Consider the following 21,483-nt stretch of genomic DNA (forward strand, 5'->3'; position numbering starts at 1 on the left):
ATGGATTCAGACGGCAGCTTATTGAACCATGAGAGTGCTCGCCCTGGTAAGGTTGTTCGGAATATTTTGCAATATGCAGCGTCTGTTATGCCATACAAATATGCTTTTGTGTAGAACTTGTCAATATGATATTGAGGATCACTGGTTCCATCGAACTCAGGTAGGCTGGGGATTTTGACTCCCTTAGGTAATGTTTTAGATAGAATGGAGCTAGTGAAGGGGCTTCGATGCGCAGAAAAAATTGGTGATGAATTTGCGTCGATATCTGTACGAGACCCATATCTGAGAGTTGGATTAGTGGTTTTGTCTTCATCGGAGTGGTCGCGATCTGTGTGGCTACATGGTTCGTCTTTTTTGCGAGTCGTATTTTTTTAGTTCCCTTGGAATCTTTGCCATTCGTTTTTTATGTGGTTTTCTTTGGGTATTTTTACCTGGATTTTGAGATGAGGAACTTTCACTTTGAGCTCTCTTGTCGGTGCTAGGGGTGCAAATGAAACGAATCGAGTCGAATAATGGTAAAATTTTAAGGCTCGAATTTGGCTTGTTATAAGTATATTCGAGTTCGAGATCGATTCGAAGCTCGATAATTTCAAATATTTTGGCTCGAGCTCGGCTCGAAATGAAGTTCGAGTTCGACTTTGACTCGAAATATTCGAACCTATTCGTGAACTATTGCTCGGATATTATTGTTCGAAAATCTCGAAATGTTCGAAAATGTTTGAAATGTATATATCTTACTATTTTATAAAAGTTAGGAACATGATAAAAACAGATTTTGGTGTGTCAATCACACCAAATTTTGTTTTCCTAATTTCTCCCTAAACATCATGTTAAGATAAATTAGTTTTGTTGGTTTTGTGGTAATTGGACTTCACCCCAATTTCAGCCGTCACTTTCTTATTTAAATTTTTTATCTGCATTTCTTCACCCTACTTTCAACCGTCATTTTCCTTCATTTCACGTTCTCTTCCACAATAACTGCAGTTGGTAACTTTCCTTCATTTTACAATAGATCAATGAATTACTTATTCTTTTTATTATTGTTATTATTATTTTGTTCCCTATTCATGGAATTATGTTCTTATTTTTTTAGAAATTTTTTTCGATCTATTCGCTATTGGATTTTTCGAAAAACAAGATCAACTCATCTATTTGCAATTCCTTGATTTACATCGTCCATTCAAACAGATTTCTTCCACAACATACAATTCACATTTCAATTTCATTATTCTTTTAATTTTTTATTTTATTATATTAACTTTTTGCCCTCGTAGTGTGTAATTTCTTTTTTAAATTTTGGATGAAGTTTGCCAGTTTGGTGCATCGCTGAAGCAACAATTTAATAGCTCGAAAGATATTGCTTTATACAAATTCATACTACACGGTGATCCTTTTTCAGTATAATTATTTTCTTATAACTTTAGTCATAAAATTTCCTCTTAAACCTGTAATTTTTTATTTCATAGAATTTCATATAATTATTTATGATTGCGCAATTATATATAACTTTTGAGAATAGTTGTATACAACATTCTCTTTGTTTTTATATTTCGACTAACCAAAATATTGTTATATTTTCGAATTTTTAAATTTAAAAAAAAATTAATTTTTTTTTTAAAAAAACCATGATATTGTTACCTATTGCATTAATATTTTAAACTCATCTAAACCGATTTGAAAGTTGCATACCTAATATAAATTTAAAATTTATCTAAATCTATAATTTCAAATTTAAATACTTACGCAAGATCGTTATCAGCTATTTATGTAGAATCTCTACTATCCAAAGATAACATTTTTTTAATCAATCCCTTTTAGATTCCTAAAAATCAATAAAATAAAGAAATAATAATATGTAGAGGATAATGATGATCCTTCTTCAGTATAATTATTTTCTTTAACTTTAGTTATAAATTTTTTTTTTAACATGTAATTTTTTATTTTATAAAATTTCATATAAGTATTTATGATTGTGCAATTATATTTAAATTTTGAGAATAGTTGTATACGACATTCACTTTATTTTTATCTTTCGACTAACCAAAATATTGTTACATTTAAATCTATTTTAATTATTTATATATTAATGTAAAGGGTAATTTTTTGAAAAAAAAAATGGTGTCTTTTCTCTAAGGTGCTCAACTTTTATATATAGTATAGAAGTATAGATAAAGAAATAATAATATGTAGAGGGTAACGACGATTTAGCGTAACAAATTTTCGGTGTCTTACATCTTTATTTTCATTTCATGTTTATATATATATTATGTGATCATTCTCCGGAATATTTTTTTATCTTATTTCAACGAACAAATTTCTTGATAGCGATGTGCTTACATGGTTTCAAGTTACAAAATTTAAATAACTGATGGCATTACTTATAACAAATATATTATCATGTCACTATATAAAACGGTGATGGCACCATGGCGGTGCCCAGAGAATTCGGAAAAAATAAAAAAAAATGAAATATCTTCATTTTGGAAGTTACCTTAAAACTACAATATTTTATTTCTCAAATCACATAATGTTGTTTTCGTCATTTATTTATGTGGAAAAGTTTTATTTTATTTTTTGCCCGCAGGTTCAATGTCATCTACTCCTTCCATGGTAATAATCATACAAATCAAACATTCATTAATGAAAGACGTCAGTTAAGAATAACACGATAAAGAACACAAAGTCAATCAATGACACAAGAACAACGTCAAGTATATCTCACATGACGTCGAACAAATTACCAACGTCGAACAAATATGATGGAAGCCTCACCTCACCGTACACAGAAACAATCCGAATTGAACGTGTCACATGTTGAATCAAATTTGAATGGTATGACATATTATATGTTTTAGTCCTATTTATTCCTACATCGTGTTTTTATTAATTTGATATATTAAAATTTCTCTAATTACCTAAACAATATACAGATGGTGACCATACCCTCTCTCAACGACGAGCACAACGAACCACATCAGAAAGAATGAGAAGACATTCGATTACCTATAATCAAAGAAATAAATCCCATATTATACCTAAGAGTACAGATGTGACTCGCCTAAGAGAAGCTTACAGGAGGAGAGAAACTTCTAACACTACAATTAAACTCAAATTCCTCGTTTTATGTCACTGACAATTTGGCCACCTCTTCCAATATAGGTGGCAGAATAGTTACCATAAATTACTGCCTACTAAAATAAATAAACATTTAAGTTTAGTCGTTAAACAAAAAATTATAATTTAATATTTTATTTTTATGCTAGGCACAGATGCAACTACGGTGCGACAAATGTATCGTATAGAGCCAATATCTTTTCGCATGATGACGTCAAACTTTGAGCAAGGAGGTTCTAGCACATGTCAACAACCAATGAATTACATTCATCAAGCTAACATACAAAATCTATGTACATAATTGATGCAATATATATTTTCCATACGGTCAAATCCATTTAAATTCAAAATTATATATTACTAAAATATTTGATCATCGTTACATATGCAAATTTTTTAAAAATAATAAAAATAATAAATGCTTGAGTACACACAATGTTTTTACTTCATTTTTTTAATAACATGTATGTGTTAGTGCAAATATGTAACCATTTTTAAATTTATAAATAAATATTATTTCTAAAAATATATATAAAAAATTTATAAAAAACATATATGTTAATCATTCACAATTTCAAACCTAAATATAAATATATAATATGATAATGTAAAAATACTATTTAATTTTGAAAAATGCTAATACACAAATATATTAGTTATGAATTTAATAAATAAATTATAATAACTTTTATAATTAATTTAAATAATAAATAAAATATATAAGAACGAAATCATTCGTTTTAAAAATTTGAAAAAAAAAAAACAAAATTAAAATATAAGTTACTTTTCAAAACATTAGTTGTGTAGTTTCTTATATTTAATGACATTAATTAACAAGTCTAATTAGATTCAATTTTAAGAATTGAAATTATTAATGAATTTACTAAAAGAAAAACCAATCGAATAAAATTGAATGTATAAAAACAAATGTAGAGTGAAAATAATAATCCCAACAACCACAAATTAGCAATCATAATTTAATTTAAACTAGCGACTGAGGCACACGTGTTGCGTGTGTAAAATAATTAAACTTTAATATAATTTTAATATGATACGATGATGTTTTTATAAATAAATATATTGTGTGTGGTATGTACTCATATTAAATATTGAAATTGGTGTACTACCAAATTTTTTTTATCACAATAATTGTATAGATGTCAATATCATCATCAATATAGAAACTCAAAAAATTGAATGTATAGAAACAAATGTAGAGTGAAAATAATAATCCCAACAACCACAAATTAGCAATCATAATTTAATTTAAATAACAATCTAATCATAAACACGAAATTTAACATATTTATCACTTTACTATTTAATCACTTTACTTATATATATATATATATATATATATATATAGAAAAAAATTAAAAAATATATATAATGAAGTGAAATACTTGGATCTACATATTTTTATTTTTTAAAATAATTATAATCATTTCTTGTATGTATAGTTTAGTTCATTCAGATATATCTAACTACAGGAACACGAATTAGTGAAAACAACATAATTGCTAGCGATTCACGGGGTTCACGTCCACGTCGATATCATAATTTGGCACGAAATGTCCATGAGAGTCAACATAATGGTCAATGGCATTTGACCAATCCAACACATTGTCCATATTGTCAAGCTTTGTTGTTCCATGGTGAAACATCTCAACTATGCTGTAGAAATGAGCGTACAAAATTAGATCTTATACAATCTCCAATTGAACTGCAAGAGCTATATGCTGAGAACAATGAACAGAGTAGGCATTTCATGCAGCATATTAGATCTTATAATCATGTTTTCTCTTTTACATCAATGAGAGTCATCATAGATGAATCTTTGGCAATCAGTGCTAATGGAATTTACAAATTTCGTGCCCATGGGTCAATATATCACTCGATCGGAAGTTTTTTACCAACTGAAAATTCTAGGCCGAGGTACATGCAAATGTGGATTGTAGACACAGATCATGAAATAGAAAATAGACTTGAAGAAAACCAAGGACTAAGACGAGAGCTGCTCACAAAAATACAAAACATCCTGGATCTATACAATCCATTTGTGCATGTATTTCGACAAATTGGCATACGTGAAGAAATACCTAGCTGCAAGCTTATCATAAAGGAACAACAACCTAATCAACGCCAATACAGTTTACCGACGACTTCTCAGGTCGCGGCTGTTATCGTTGACAATGAATGTTCGTATAACTTGAGTAGTCGTGACATTATTATACAAGGAATTGGTGGTCATCTTATGAATATCCAAGATATCGTTGGTTATTATGATCCTCTACAATATCCTCTCTTATTATCGTATGGTACGTATGGTTGTGACACAAACAGTAGAAACAACGATGGTACCCGGGTTACATGCTTAAACTATTATGCATACATGCTGCAGGTTAGCATAATAACATAACATCCTATGCTTACTCAACAAATTATTTTTTTCAATAACTTATAATTTTGGCTCATCACTAAAGTCATGAAAACTATGCTTTTCTAATAGATACGAGAAAATTCTTCATCATTACTACTTCGTGGAGGTCGCCTCTTACAACAATACGTAGTTGACAACTACGTAAAGATTGAAACACATAGACTAAGGTGGATCCGTACAAATCAACAACACATTCGTCCTGACCTTTACCAAGGGCTACAAGATTGTTTAGATGGGGTGAAAACAATGCAGGTATAATAAACTAATTTCAAACTAACATCTTTTTTAAAATTTATATATTTCTTGTGTTCTAACAAATACATTATATAGGAAATGTTGGTCACAGAATAGTACTCCCATCAACATTCATTGGAAGCCCACGCGATATGTATCAACGATACCAAGATGCTATGACTTTGGTACAAACATATGAGAAGCCAGATTTAATGCTTACAATGACATGCAATCCCAATTGGCATGAAATAAAAGACCAACTAATTCCTGGACAATCTCCCCAGGATCATCCAGATTTGATTACAAGGATATTCAAATTAAAATTTGAAGAATTTAAGATAGACGTGGTGGATAGAGGAGTTCTAGGAAGAGTTCGCTCTTACACATATGTCATCGAATATCAAAAGAGAAGACTGCCTCATGTGCACATGTTGGTTATATTTGACAACATTGATAAGGTACATACTCCAAATGACTTTGACTCAATTGTGCGTGCTGAAATACCTTCACAAAGAGATGAACCCAGACTATATGAAGCTGTTATACACCATATGATACATGGACCGTGTGGTTTAATCAATCCTCATATTCCATGTATGAAAGATGGTAAGTGCAAAAAGAACTTCCCATAACCGTTTGTCGCATATACTTCTTGAGTTAATGACTCATATCCTTTGTATCAGAGACGTGAAGGTACACGAGTAGTATCTAACAACAATGATCAAGTCATCATTGACAATGGTTGGGTTGTCTCTTATAATCCGTGGCTTCTGTTGAAATATGATTGTCATATTAATGTTGAAGTATGTGATGGTATTAAATGTGTCAAATACATATACAAATATATTCACAAAGGACCTGATCGTGTCGCGTTAGAGTTACATAATAGACAGAATTGTGATGAAATCCAACAGTATGTGGATGGAAGTTGGATTTGCGCTCCTGAGGCACTCTGGAGAATTTATTCATTTGAATTCAGTAGGATGTATCCTTCAGTTATTTGGTTGCAAATACATTTACCAAATGAGCAGTTAATTAATTTCAATCCAGAGCAATCCTTAGGCGATATACTTGCAGATGCCGACAATTTGAAGACTATGCTTACTGAATTTTTCATAATGAATTCTAATCATGTCATGGTTGACAAGTACTTATACCGAGAGTTTCCACAATATTATACGTGGGTGCAATCTGGAAAAAATTGTATTCGTTGACGAAGCCAAAATAAAGTTGTAGGAAGGATATATGTTGTTTCACCATCTGAAGGCGAGAGGTTTTACCTCCGTAAACTTTTGAACCATGTTAAAGAGCCAAGTTATTTTGAGGAGCTGAGAAAAGTAAATGGGATTACATATACAACATTCAAAGGGGCAGCTGAAATGAGGGGTCTTCTTGAAAAAGATTATTATATTCATCACTGCTTGCAAAAAGCGTGTTCTTCTAACATGCCATCTTCATTAAGAAAGTTTTTTGTGTCCATATTGGTGTTTTGCCAACCAACATGAGTTAGAGAACTTTGTGATGATTTTAACCTATATTTTGAAGATTATGGTAGAACAATTTCAGGAAGTAGTTTATTCATCACAAATAAATTGCTACTTGAGATACGACGATTGCTGCATCAATATAAAAAGAAATTAGATGACTTTGATTTGCCATCAATAAGTACCGACTTTTTAGGAGATTTCCCACTTCCAAGAATAACCAAGGATGAGCTCTCGATTGAAATACCTGAAGAAGATTTGAGATCTATCGGACATTTAAATTTACATCAAAAGATGGCTTTTGATGTTGTGATGGAAAGTATTGTGCACAATCAATCAAACATTTTTTTCATTGATGGTCCAGGTGGGACTGGTAAAACTTTTCTTTATCGATCAATTCTAGCACACCTACGAAAAAATGGTAAAATTTCAATTGCTGTAGCAACCTCTGGAATTACTGCAACATTGTTACCCGGTGGTAGGACTGCACATTCACGCCTGCAAATCCCACTAAGACCAACAATATCAACACTTTGCAAGATTAATAAACAATCAGATCTTGCTGAGTTAATCAAACGTGCAACAACTGTGGTATGAGATGAGGCTCCAATGACAAATCATTATGCTTTTGAAACTGTCAGTCAAACTTTCAAAGATATAATGGATAAAAAATTGTCATTTGGGGGAAATACTATCATTTTTGGTGGCGACTTTAGGCAGGTATTGCCAGTTGTTAAACGAGGATCAATGAGATATCAAATTGCTGCAAGCATTTCAAGGTCATCGTTTGGAATTCTGTCAAGATATTACATCTACAACAAAATATGAGATCTGCCCAAGATATTGATTTCTCACAATTTCTTTTACATGTTAGTGATGGCTTAGAAGATACTGTGAGTGGTAATTTTATAAATTTGCCAGATTCGATGATCATACCATGGGAAAGTGAACAATCAATTCATCAATTGATTGATTATGTTTTTCCAAATATGACAGATCATGTAAATGATGCAAATTATATGGTGGACAGAGCTATTATTACTACAAAAAATTTAGATGTTGATGAAATCAATGAAATGCTCAATTTAAAATTTCCCGGAGAAGAAAAAGTATACACATCTTGGGACTCTGTAGAAGATGATAACAACAATATTTTCCAAGAAGAGTTTTTGAATTCTCTTTGTCCGAGTGGTTTACTACCTCATAGAATCACATTGAAAGTAGGATGTCCAATTATGCTGTTAAGGAATGTTGCACCTGAACTTGGACTATGCAATGAGACAAGATTAATATGTCGCAATTTTGGGAGAAACTTCATAGATACGAAAATCATAATAGGTCCTCACAAGGGTACACGATATTTCCTTCATCAAATGCCTATGAAAAGTGAAGAAAATTCAAGACTGTCATTTGAACTGACACGCAGATAATACCCCGTAAGATTAAGTTTTGCTCTTACCATAAACAAAGCACAAGGCAAACTATACCAAATGTTGGTATTTTTCTACGTAATCATGTGTTTAATCATGGTCAGTTGTATGTGGCACTTTCTAGAGGAGTTTCTCAAAGATCAACAAAAATTTTAGTAAAAGATGGAAAGTTGCAAAATCGATCTGGTGTGTACACCAAAAACGTTGTGTACAGAGACATATTGCTACCAAATGAATGAGAAAAACAAAAATGTAAGACATCATGCGTTCTTTTTCCTGATAATGTAAAAACAAAATTTCTATTTAGTGATTTATACAACTCATTAACAATGTTTTGGATAGCAGGAGACCACTTAAAAATTTTGATGCAATTCAATGCTGATGCAGCAAGAGATATTCAAGCTGTGCAAATGGATGCTATTACAAGATATCAGCAAAATATATTGCGGTTGAATGCTCAGTTGCATATGGTATATTTAAATTAATTCTTATTTTATTTCTAATCAAAAAATATCGTATAAATTTAGATATAAGTTTTATCTAACATTGACTTTAATAATTTTGAAGCCTACAAGAATGCAGATAATTGGTTTGGGCTGGAAAATCACAATTGGGATGAAGATAAATGACTTTGGACGTATGATTTTAAAATTTTTTGGAAACTTAAGAGGCATACGTAAGCAAGTTTATTACGCAGTCTATCTTTTTATGTAACATATAAAATGGTGAATACATTTTGTTAATTTCTGTTATAGTATGAAGAGAATTGGTTGGATTGAATGCTGAGATCTAACAAAGGTATGACAACATTTACTATTTCATATTTTCTAAATGCATCGTGTACAATTTTTATTCAAGTTTTACTATTATAATTTTATCTTAAAATTTTAAGAAAGGCATAGCACAAAGAAGACGGATAGAAGAAACAACATTGTTCAGGTACATTGCGATTAAATTTGAATGTATAAAAATAATAATATTTATTTTCGCATGATAATCTTACATTTTTACTCTTATTTATTTTTTATATTGACAGAAAAAAAATTAGACCTGCCAATAATATTGATATAAAAACAGTACTATATAAATAACATATTATGTGTACTGAATATTACTTTAATATAAAATATAGAATATTACTTTAATGTAAAATAATAAATTCTCATTTTATAAGTGTTATTCTTGCAGTTTTACGAGCGTCGCAAGTAAACAAACAAGTTCGACCAGTTGATTCAAGCAAGTTCTGACCAGTTGATTCAAATAATTATATCTCATGTTTATAATCATGAATTTGAAAGTTTAATATTTAGTTTTTATGAATAGGTTAAAATTAGGGATGAAAACATTCTTCAATGTTAAGGTGAATATTTTATAATTTGGATCTTTTTTTTAAATAACGTTAGATACCCAATTTAAGGCATTTGTCAATTTTTTGAATTCTAAGTTGATGGTGATATTGATATCTATACAATTATTGTGCTAAAAAAAATTTAGGAGTACACCAATTTCAATATTTAATATGAGTACATACCACACACAATATATTTATTTATAAAAACTTCATCGTATCATATTAAAATATATATTAAAGTTTAATTATGTCACACATGCAACGTGTGTGCCTTGGTCGCTAGTATTTATTATATATAATCATATTATATTAATTAAATATTATGACTCACGAACTATTCGCGAACTATCGAACAAAATAATTTTGGCTCGAGCTCGGCTCAAAAAAGAGTTCGAACATATTCGAATTCGGATCGAGTTCGATAAGTTCGAATACGAATCAAATATTTATCGAGCAAGCTCGAAAATCTCGTGAACTTGTTCAATTCGATTGCACCCCTAGTCGGTGCTTCGGCTTTGACGGGATGCCACGAACTGAGTGAATGCTTCAGTTGTTGCGCGTGCTGTTGTTTCTTCCATTAAGGTTGTTAACATTTTTTGGATGAAATTAAATCTAGGCGGTGAATCGGAAAGGGGAGGTGGCTTGACCGACTTTTTTGGTATCAACTAGCAAGTATACTAGGTCAAGTAATAGTAAGTGGACAGAGAGGCCAAATATCGATCTCATAGAGACTGTAGTCAATTCTCAAAATTTAATTATTTTAGCTTAATCTAGATAGAATAATAAAAATGTTTTTAAATGGAATAAAAATAATAATTACTAAAAAAATAAGAAATAAAATAGCTGAAAGATAAATTTAATTAAAATGAGACAACCAAGACACACGCAGGTATCAAACAAATTATGCAAATGAGTGGAAAATCTAGGATCCAGATTTAATCTTAAATCACGGCGAATTCTCTTAATTTATTTAACAGTCTATTTCTAGAACAGTGAAACCTATTCAAATATTGACAGATCAATCTTTCGTAATTCAAATCAAATTCAAATGCATTGAGAATCGTGAGAATTCAGTTTTTACCTAAAACTGCATACTGAAACCGAATACTATTTCTAGTCGGTTTAACCATATGTCAATTATTGGAGTGATCGAAATCAATTCCTAACCTTTAGACTCGAAATCAATTAACATGCAAGTAAATAATTGATCAGGTTATTCACAAGAACAAAATATAAATCCAACAATCAATAATTTGAATAAAGATCCAAAAATCCTAAATAAAACATCCAAATACTCAACATAAAATTGTTTGGCCTAATCTCCTGGTCTTGGTTGAATAAAAACTACTCAAATAATGAAAATATAATTCAAACAAAATTTTAATAATCAAAAGAAGAAAGGAAGAAAAACTCGAATGGAGCGTTCTTCAGTCTCCAAGCCTCCTAGCCACCTCCTTGAATTCTTGCGTGCGATTCAAACCCTTCTCACGTCTGTTAAACTCCAACTTCAACTTTTTAGTAGGGCCACATACTGGACATATAAAGGCGACGAGCAAGGCGGTGGATTAGCAAAAGATAAAAAAAATAAAAATAAAAAGAAATAAAAATAAAGGAAATAAAACACTGGGTTTTCTCCCAGTTAGCGCTAAATTTATAGTCTATCGCCTGACTAGACATAAGCAACCATCAAAAAGCGGCTGTCGCCCATAGTAGAAATCATACGACTTTACGTATGGTTCTTGATTTTCTACGACCTCAAGCTTGGCGTGATATTGACTTTGTAAGCTCGTCGGTCCAGCAATACTCGATATGAAAATTTTCTTTGGACGGAGACTCCGAATCTAGGCTGAAGCTCATAGAGGATGGAATACTGTGGAGTTGGCGTCAATGGCAAGAAATGATCTTCTAATGGTGTACATGTAAAGATCATTGACGAGGTCATATCTGTCGTCTTGTATATTTCTTCCTCCTCCACTGTCACTTTTGGCTCTTTTTCGCATGAATATTCCTCAAAAATATTTCCTCGTGATCTGGAGCAATTACTTCATTCTCTTGACAGATCTCAGAAAATGGTTTTGTAAGAAGCTCAATCTGATCATCCAAGAAACTCAAAGAGTTGATGCGGCTTTCCAAGAACTGATTTATCTCTGTCTTTTGTCGCACAATGTTCTCCAACTGAGCCATATGATCCTCAAAACGTCCTATACACTTTTCTTCATGCTCAAATGGTTGGTTCGTGTAGTGACCCTTACCGAGATCACCTACTAAATAGAACTTAGGCATGCAATTAACTTAATCAAAACAGTAATCAGAATTAAACTGCGAAAACCATAAACAAATATACAATCCCAAGAAAAGAAATCTGTAAATACCCAAATGTTATACAACCAGATCGAATAATGTAAAAAACCAATACAACAGAATAAAAGCCTAGACGAAGCTCCAGCTGGCCAACCACTACCTAGCCCCTCTTGGATCCACCTGCCTCGTCCAATCGCAAACGTGCCCCATGGAATAGGGTGTCCAAAATACAGAGTATGAGACGTGAGCATAAAACGCTCAGCACGAGAGTATGAGTATACATGCATGCAAGTTAACTCCCTAAAACTCGATGTCAAGGATCAGATACAAAGACATATCGGACCCTGGTATGTAGCACGCTGTGCCGTCGCTTCAAGAGGTGGCTCACATACCGAAAATACCATTGGATACGCGGGACCCAAATCGATGGAAGTCCATCCACTAATAAGATAGGGTAAAACCCTACTAACAGACATCTCAAAGGAGATAGTACAAGATGCAAATGTATGAAGCATATAATCATGGCATATAAATCATGCAGTCACATAATACATGCATACTCAGTCAGGATATCTCGAACAGTACTTTCGTACCTCAAATACTAGGCGCGCTCTACCAGCTCTAGGTCTACGCCTATAATCCGCACTACACTTCCAAATGATACTAATATCATTATAGTACTCTAAAAGCCTTAACTAGGCTATTGCATACTCCTAAATATTTTTAGGAAGCAAAAGCTATACCTTCGTCCGTCGTTAGCCCTTTGTTGTTGATTGCCTCAAAACTAGGCCACAGCTCCGCTACGACGCCTGGATCACTATGCCACTTCCGGATTCCCAATGGGACGCCTAGAACTCCCTAGATCTGAGTTATAAGGCTAAGAAATCGAGAGAGAAGAGATAAACGGTGTGCTCAAATGTGAGCCTCGACACCCCTATTTATAGACAACGAACGTTGCGTCCAATCCTCCATCGTTGCGTCCGTTTTGCCTGACAAATGTTGCGTCCGTTCACCATCGTTGCTTCCGATGGTGCCAATGTCACATCAAGTACGTAAGCAGTGACGCATTTCTGATGGCACGCACGTTGCATCCGTTCCTAGAACGTTGCTTCCGTTCTGCCTGACCCTACGGACCATTTCTGATCATTATGGGTCTAATCCTGGGCTCCGTTAATCCATTAGAAGTCTCCTTAATAATGTTTATTGGATTAAATAACAGTTAATCACTAAAACTGGGTTCGGGCTACTACAGTTCGCAAAATTTGTGGAGTTGAATTTTGGAGGATATTGGTGACTCCCAACCCTGCAGTGAAGGATCACAATGCCAATGGTAGTCAAAATATGTGAGGCCTAGATTCTAATCATGCAATCTCAGGGTAATTAAATTAATCAACTCAAATAAAAGAATAGGATTAAAGAATTCAAGGAAAACCTTTTTTTTTTTTTTTTTAAAGAGGTGCTCGCTCGATCGGTAAAATCTTACCGATCGAGCAGGCCAAAGATTCCAACTCCCTGTCCAAGGATCAGGACCCCTCGCTCGATCGGTAAAATCTTACCGATCGAGCGAGCATAAAAATCACATACTCTGCCTTGCAAATAAAGGTGCTCGCTCGATCCGCAAGAATTCGCCGATCGAGCGAGACCCCCTGCCCAGAAAAATTCTGGTTTTCTCCTCTAATTTTCAATTCCATTCAATCCACAATAACAACATCAAAATCCCATTCAACAAGATACAACATAAATGTAATGAGTTATACAAACCTCACAAAATAAAGCATGCATAATAAGGTCCATCTAGTTCTGACTTATTTAATACAAAAAAGAGTTCAATTACAAAAAGACTCCTAACATCCAAGCCTCACTCTATTCTCTCAATCGCCTAGCCATGATGTCTCTAACTCGTTCCTGCCCCACCTGTTGCCAAGTATACATACAAACAAAGACAACAGCCGAATAATCCGGTGAGAATTGATATTTCCAATAAAAGAGACTGACATGTAATCAAATAAACATATCAAGACATGTATGAACTCGTTCCTCATATAATCAATTAATCCAATCAAGTACTGAATTTAAAATGATATGCATGTCTTTAAACTTCTGGATTATCAAACTCAGATAATCAAATGAAATTCTTCTATTCTTTCTTTCTTTCTTTGGTTTGGGATCCCGAGGCTAAAAACATCCACAATCACACCGACTCTCTTCTCGAGGTGGACATGGCATGCTTTAATCCTCTAGACTCAAGAGCATTATAGTGAGCTACTCGACAAGGTAGTAAATCGCCTACCCAGCTACTCAACTACAATCCCTAGATCGTCTAATTCAAATTGAATAAATCAAGGCTCAATATTAATTCATATGTAATCTCATGCACTCAATATAAACTCAATCATATAATCAATAAGCAATCAAATCATGCAATATGTGATTTCTTCTAGGACACTCGAATCAATCTTGATTCGAGTTAATCGTCCCATTCCAATTCGAAGTCGTCTTATACCTCTTCTTTGTCGTTCCAAACTTCAATCTGAAAACAACAATTCTCAATTCAAAAACTATCCAATCAAGTTCATAAATCGATATAGAAAGACATCGATACTATACCGGCTCAACTCTTCCAAACTTGCCAAAAGCTGCAACTCTAGCAACTGCAAGGACTCCCAATCAATCTATCATAAGAAGTCACGGATCAAAATCGATATTAAAACTCAATCAAAACTCAATACGATCAAAATATCGAAACGATATCCAAAACTCAAACTGACGACATAACGGCTATAAACTGACCAATCCGGAAATGCAGACAGCAAAACAACAGCTCAACAAACTCATTCCAATCCTCAAACATCAAACCCAACAGAAAATCAACACATCTCAAAAACATCATTTTCGAAAATGACAAGAAAAATCATAACAATTCCGATTGTCGTTAGATCTTCGAACCGTCTTAGATAAACGATCACTGCTAACTCATAATCATCATCTCCAAATATAAACAAATTCTGACAACATCAATAAATTAAAACTTCTCAGAATTAAGATAAACTTACTTCCAAACGGAGCACTCATCGCTGTGATCGCAGATATCAAGTCAAAAATCAATTCTATCGGACGGATTGAGCTAGAAATGAAATCACAAAAGCTTGGAGAAGCTTTTTGGTCGCTTCAATGGATGGAACACGGTTGGGGAAGGAGATGAGAGGATAATAAAATGAACAAGTCAAGTAGATAATATAACAAATCCCATAATTGCATTTCAGTCCCTGAAAATTCCGAAAATTGAAAAATATTCCCTGATCAATAAAAAGTCCGATCTCGAATTCTAAAATCACTGCTTATCTCAAATAACATCAATTAAGATAAAAACGGGGCGTTACAATTCTCCCCCTCTAAGAAAAGATTTCGTCATCGAAATCATCGATATCAACTCATAAGAAGATAATTACGAATTCAAGAACAGAAATAAGAACTCACATCAGATGAATAACTCAGGAAATCTCTGTCTCATGTCAGATTCTGTCTCCCAAGTCGCTTCTTCGACTCCGTGACGACTCCACTGAACTTTCACCAAAGGTATCGATTTGGTTCTGAGCTGTTTCTCCTTTCTGTCAAGGATCTGAATCGGCCTCTCGAAATAACTCAGAGTTTCATCAAGTTCGGCTTCGTCAGGCTGAAGTACATGAGAAGGATCGGGATGGTATTTCCTCAACATCGAGACGTGAAAGACGTCGTGAATACCAGATAAAGAAGGAGGAAGTGCTAATCGGTAGGCTAGATTGCCTATCTTCTGTAAAATTTCATACGGACCGATGAATCTCGGTGACAACTTCCCTCTCTTCCCAAATCTAACAGTACCTCTAAACGGAGAAATCTTCAAGAATACACGGTCTCCCTGATCAAAAGATAGAGGTCTGCGTCTGATATTCGCATACTTCGCTTGTCGGTCCTGAGCAGTCTTCATTCTCAATCGAATAATCTTCACCTGCTTAGCCATATCATGAATCATATCTGGTCCCAAGTCTGGGGACTCAGACATCTCATCCCAGTACAGAGGAGATCTGCACTTCTTTCCGTACAATGCTTCAAAGGGTGCCATTCCTATACTCGTCTAGAAGCTGTTGTTGTACGAAAACTCAATGAGAGGCAATGAATCTTTCCAAGTAGTGCCAAAGTCAAGCACCACTGCTCGTAACATATCCTCCAGAGTCTGAATCGTCCGTTCTGATTGACCGTCGGTCTGAGGATGGTATGCTGTACTCAGGTGCAATCTAGTACCAAGAGCCTCTTGCAGACTGTGCCAGAAGTGAGAAGTAAACCGACGATCTCGGTCAGAAACAATGGATCTTGGCACACCGTGCAATCTGACGATCTCTCTGACGTACAACTCTGCCATCTGGTCGTGTCGATAAGTCATCCGATACGGAATGAAACAAGCAGACTTCGTCAACCTATCAATCACAACCCAAATAGCATCACAACCCCGAACAGACCGGGGTAGTTTCATGACGAAGTCCATCAAAATATGATCCCACTTCCATTTCGGAATAGAAAAACTGTGCAGAAGACCTCCCGGCCTTTTTCTCTCGGCTTTTACTTGTTGACAGTTCAGACATCGGGAAACAAACCTCGCAACATCACTCTTCATCTTCTTCCACCAAAACTGACTCTTCAGGTTGTTAAACATCTTTCGGCCTCCTGGATGAACACTGAACCGACTGCAATGCGCCTCTCTCAGAATACGCTGTCTTAACTCATCAATCTCAGGCACAACAATAAGGCTATTCACAAACAAAACATCATCCCTGACCTGAAACTCAGACTGGTGTCATGATTTCACTTTCTCTATCGACTTCTGAATATTCTCATCTGATTTTTTGTGCTTCTCTGATCGACACAAACAAATCTGGCTCGGCCTGAATCGCACAAACTCTGATCGGATTCCTATCTGACTCAAACTCCAATCCAGAATTTCAATAGTCGTCAATCAAATGAGACACACCGATCGTCGAAAGAGATAAAGAGAAAAGCTTACGACTCAAAGCATCGGCAGCTGCATTCGACTTCCCCGGGTAATACTTAATCTCGCAGTCGAAGTCTTTCAGAAAATCTAACCATCTCCTCTGTCTCATATTCAACTCAGACTGTGAAAATAAGTATTTAAGACTCTTATGATCCGAAAAGATCTCAAAAGACTCACCGTACAAGTAGTGACGCCAAATCTTCAAGGCAAAAACAATAGCAGCAAGTTCAAGATCATGAACTGGGTAGCGAGTCTCGTGCGGTTTCAGCTGCCTCGACGCATATGCTATCACGTGCTTCCTCTGCATAAGAATACAACCGAGACCAAGATGAGAAGCATCGCAATAAACTGTGAAACCTCCAGTACCATATGGAATAGAAAGAATTGGAGCACTGGTTAATCTCTTCTTCAACTCAACAAAACTGGCTTCACAATCATCTGTCCACAGAAAAGGAGCATTCTTCTGAGTCAGCTGGGTGATAGGCTTCGCAATAGAAGAGAAACCCTGAATAAATCTACGATAGTAACCCACCAAACCCATAAAACTGCGGATTTCTGGCACAGAAGTCGGACTGCGCCAGTTCGTCACTGCTTCTATCTTGCTGGGATCCACAGCAATCCCATCTCATGAAATAATGTGCCCCAGAAAGACAAATTTGTCAAGCCAAAACTCACATTTCGAAAGCTTGGCGAATAACTGTTCTGTCCTCAAAATCTGTAACACAGTTCTCAAATGCTCTGCATGCTCGGTACGGCTCTTAGAATAGATCAAGATATCATCAATGAAAATAATCACAAACTCATCAAGAAAACGCTGAAAGATTCGGTTCATCAACCCCATAAAGACCGCTGGGGCATTCGACAAACCAAACGGCATGACAAGAAATTCAAAATGGCCATACCTCGTTCGAAATGCCGTCTTAGGGACATCCTCTTCCCGAACTCTCAGCTGGTGATACCCAGACCTCAAATATATCTTCGAATAGATACACGAACCCTGCAATTGATCAAAAAGATCATCTATACGCGGTAAAGGATACCTGTTCTTAACTGTCGCCTGATTCAGTTGGCGGTAGTCAATGCAGAGACGCATAGAGCCATCTTTCTTCCTAACAAACAGGACAGGAGCACCCCAAGGCGATACACTGGGTCGAATGTATCCCTTGGCAATCAAATCTTCCAATTGCTCCTTCAGTTCCTTCAATTCGATCGGAGCCATTCTGTACGGAGCTTTCGAAATTGGTTGAGTACCTGACGTCAGTTCGATGCCAAATTCAATCTCACGAATATGTGGTAATCCCGGAATCTCATCTGCAAACACATCAGGGAATTCCCTAACCACTGGTATATCTTTCAGCTCAGGGCTAAACTTCAAAATATCGATTGCATAAATAAGAAATCCTTCGGCTCCTCTCTGTAATAATCTAGTCATGGATAAGACAGATGTCAAAGGAATTTTAGAACGAGAACCCTTACCGAAGAATCTCCATTCATCTGCCATCTCTGGTCTGAAACGTACTATCTTCTGAAAACAATCTACTTTAGCCCTGTACTTAGTCAAAACATCTATGCCAACTATGCAGTCAAAGTCAGACAACCCAAGTACAATACAGTCGAACTCAATCAAATTTTCTTCAAAACTCAAACCACAATTTCTAACGAAATTCTTCAAAACAATTTCTCCACCCAAAGGTGAAGTAACAGAAACTACAGCAGGCAAAGGCTCAAAAGGCAAGGCATGCATCGACATAAATTTCTCAAATAAGAAAGAGTGAGAAGAACCTGTATCTATCAGAATAAATGCAGGATAACCAAAAATCTTACAGTTACCTGTAATCACATCATTCGGTGCAGCTAGAGCCTCATCTTCGTTCAGAGCAAACACTCTAGCCTGAGGTCGGGAAGATTGATTCGAACTTTGATTACCTCCCTGACGATTCTATTGTTGAGGTTGGAACGTGTGAACTGCAGTCGATTTCCTTTGAGGCTGAGATGACTGTCGAGAGGCATTTCCACTCTGAGTCTGGTCAGAACCCTTCTGAGGACACTGTCTGGCATAATGTCCCATCTGCTGGCAGATGTAGCAGTTTCCAAAGATTCCCCTACACTGGTCGCTGGAGTGTCGTCCTCCGCACTTGCTACACAAAGCTCCAGAAGATCCTGAACCCTGACCAGAACTGAACTGTCTCGAACTACTCGAGCTCGAAGAACTGCTTCCAGACTTCTTGAACTGCTTTCCTTTGGGACGGAAATAGTTCTTCTTGCCACCACCACTGTTACCACCCTCATTCATCTGCGGCTGATTTTGATACTGCCTCTGCTGTTGCTGTTGAGGCTGGTACTGATTCTCCCTCTTCCTTAACATTCCCGCTTCTTTCCCCTTGGCCTGATCCATCGCATCTGAAAAGTTATCTGGCCTCCCAGTATTCACCAGAATAAAGATGTCAGGGTGCAAACCGTTAATGAACTAGTCTTCTTTGGCCTCCTCATTGTCGGCAATATGCGGGGCGAACCTTAGTAAACTGTCAAATTTCGCAACATAGTCCTCGATACTCATATTCCCTTGCTTCAAATTTGCAAACTCGGCACCTTTGTCCTTTCGATAGGAAACTGGGAAAAATCTTTTATAGAATTCAGATTTAAAAAGTGCCCAAGTGATTTCCGTACCTCTGTTCTCTTTGGCTTTCTAGGTTGTCATCCACCAACTTTTTGCCACTCCCTGCAGTTGATGAATAACCAATCTAACCCTGCGGTCGTCAGAGTAGTCGAGCGAATCGAAGAGCTGATCTATATCATCAAACCAACTCTCACAATCTACCGGATTCTCTTTCCCATTCAAATACGGTGGCCTGAAGGATTTGAATCTTTTCAGTAAGGCTTCCATAGGCGTGATCGTTTCATCCATTTGTACCACCGGAGGAGTCATAACCGGAGGAGTTTCTGTAGTAGGAACAATCGGTGGAGTATTCATGTCTAGCCTTCTTCGAGTACCCATCTAAATTGACAGGGGTTAGAACACGGATAATTCAATTCACATCTCACCATTCAGTGTTAAGAAACCTCTGGTCGTCTTACCAATACGACAGATGGAACTCAGATCAATGCATGAATACAGTTCATATCTCAATCAAGTCATGCTTTAACAATTTGAATCTCCAAGTCATGTAATTCAAATAAATTTTCAATCCATAAAGCATGCTCGCATATTCTGTAATCATAAAATTAATCAATCACATGCGAGAAATCAAGGTCAAGAGGACTCGGTCTACCCCGCTCACTTCTAGAACAAAATCCAGGAACTTATGCTCTAATACCACTTAATATGAGACCTAGATTCTAATCATGCAATCTCAGGGTAATTAAATTAATCAACTCAAATAAAAGAATAGGATTAAATAATTCAAGGAAAACCTTTTTTTTTTTTTTAAAGAGGTGCTCGCTCGATCGGTAAAATCTTACTGATCGAGCGGGCCAAAGATTTCAACTCCCTGTCCAAGGATCAGGACCCCTCGCTCGATCGGTAAAATCTTACCGATCGAGCGAGCATAAAAATCACATACTCTTCCTCGCAAATAAATGTGCTCGCTCGATCCGCAAGAATTCGCCGATCGAGCGAGACCCCCTGCCCAGAAAAATTCTGGTTTTCTCCTCTAATTTTCAATTCCATTCAATCCATAATAACAACATCAAAATCCCATTCAACAAGATACGACATAAATTTAATGAGTTATACAAACCTCACAAAATAAAGCATGCATAATAAGGTCCATCTAGTTCGGACTTATTTAATAAAAAAAGGAGTTCAATTACAAAAAGACTCCTAACATCCAAGCCTCACTCTATTCTCTCAATCGCCTAGCCATGATGTCTCTGACTCGTTCCTGCCCCACCTGTTGCCAAGTACACATACAAACAAAGACAACAGCTGGATAATCCGGTGAGAATTGATATTCCCAATAAAAGAGACTGACATGTAATCAAATAAACATATCAAGACATGTATGAACTCGTTCCTCATATAATCAATTAATCCAATCAAGTACTGAATTTAAAATGATACGCATGTCTTTAAACTTCTGGATTATCAAACTCAGATAATCAAATGA

The 21,483-nt window shown here is 35.4% G+C and overlaps 2 protein-coding genes across 2 annotated transcripts; both read left to right on the forward strand.

Annotated features, from left to right (window-relative positions):
* On the forward strand, positions 1-7,869 carry LOC140877828 (uncharacterized). Its single transcript, XM_073281411.1, has 6 exons — positions 1-46; positions 4,605-5,432; positions 5,885-6,246; positions 6,472-6,935; positions 7,008-7,222; positions 7,334-7,869. The coding sequence occupies exons 1-6, from the start codon at positions 1-3 to the stop codon at positions 7,867-7,869; spliced, it is 2,451 nt and encodes an 816-aa protein (XP_073137512.1).
* A 12-nt stretch (positions 7,870-7,881) lies between these two features.
* On the forward strand, positions 7,882-9,750 carry LOC140877829 (uncharacterized). The gene is made up of 7 exons (XM_073281412.1): positions 7,882-8,051; positions 8,147-8,172; positions 8,269-8,622; positions 9,048-9,172; positions 9,270-9,339; positions 9,595-9,641; positions 9,739-9,750. The coding sequence occupies exons 1-7, from the start codon at positions 7,882-7,884 to the stop codon at positions 9,748-9,750; spliced, it is 804 nt and encodes a 267-aa protein (XP_073137513.1).
* Positions 9,751-21,483: the final 11,733 nt, after the last annotated feature.

Source organism: Henckelia pumila, chromosome 2, assembly GCF_033568475.1.
Source record: "Henckelia pumila isolate YLH828 chromosome 2, ASM3356847v2, whole genome shotgun sequence".
Classification (NCBI taxonomy): domain Eukaryota; kingdom Viridiplantae; phylum Streptophyta; class Magnoliopsida; order Lamiales; family Gesneriaceae; genus Henckelia; species Henckelia pumila.

Coding starts and splice junctions, on each gene's coding strand:
- LOC140877829 (XM_073281412.1), top strand. CDS start 7,882: ATGACAAATCATTATGCTTTTGAAACTGTCAGTCAAACTTTCAAAGAT. Junction 8,052..8,146: donor ATTGCTGCAAGCATTTCAAG/GTCATCGTTTGG, acceptor TTTACATGTTAG/TGATGGCTTAGAAGATACTG. Junction 9,340..9,594: donor GAAGATAAATGACTTTGGAC/GTATGATTTTAA, acceptor TAAAATTTTAAG/AAAGGCATAGCACAAAGAAG.
- LOC140877828 (XM_073281411.1), top strand. CDS start 1: ATGGATTCAGACGGCAGCTTATTGAACCATGAGAGTGCTCGCCCTG. Junction 47..4,604: donor CCATGAGAGTGCTCGCCCTG/GTAAGGTTGTTC, acceptor ATCTAACTACAG/GAACACGAATTAGTGAAAAC. Junction 6,247..6,471: donor TATTTGACAACATTGATAAG/GTACATACTCCA, acceptor CCTTTGTATCAG/AGACGTGAAGGTACACGAGT.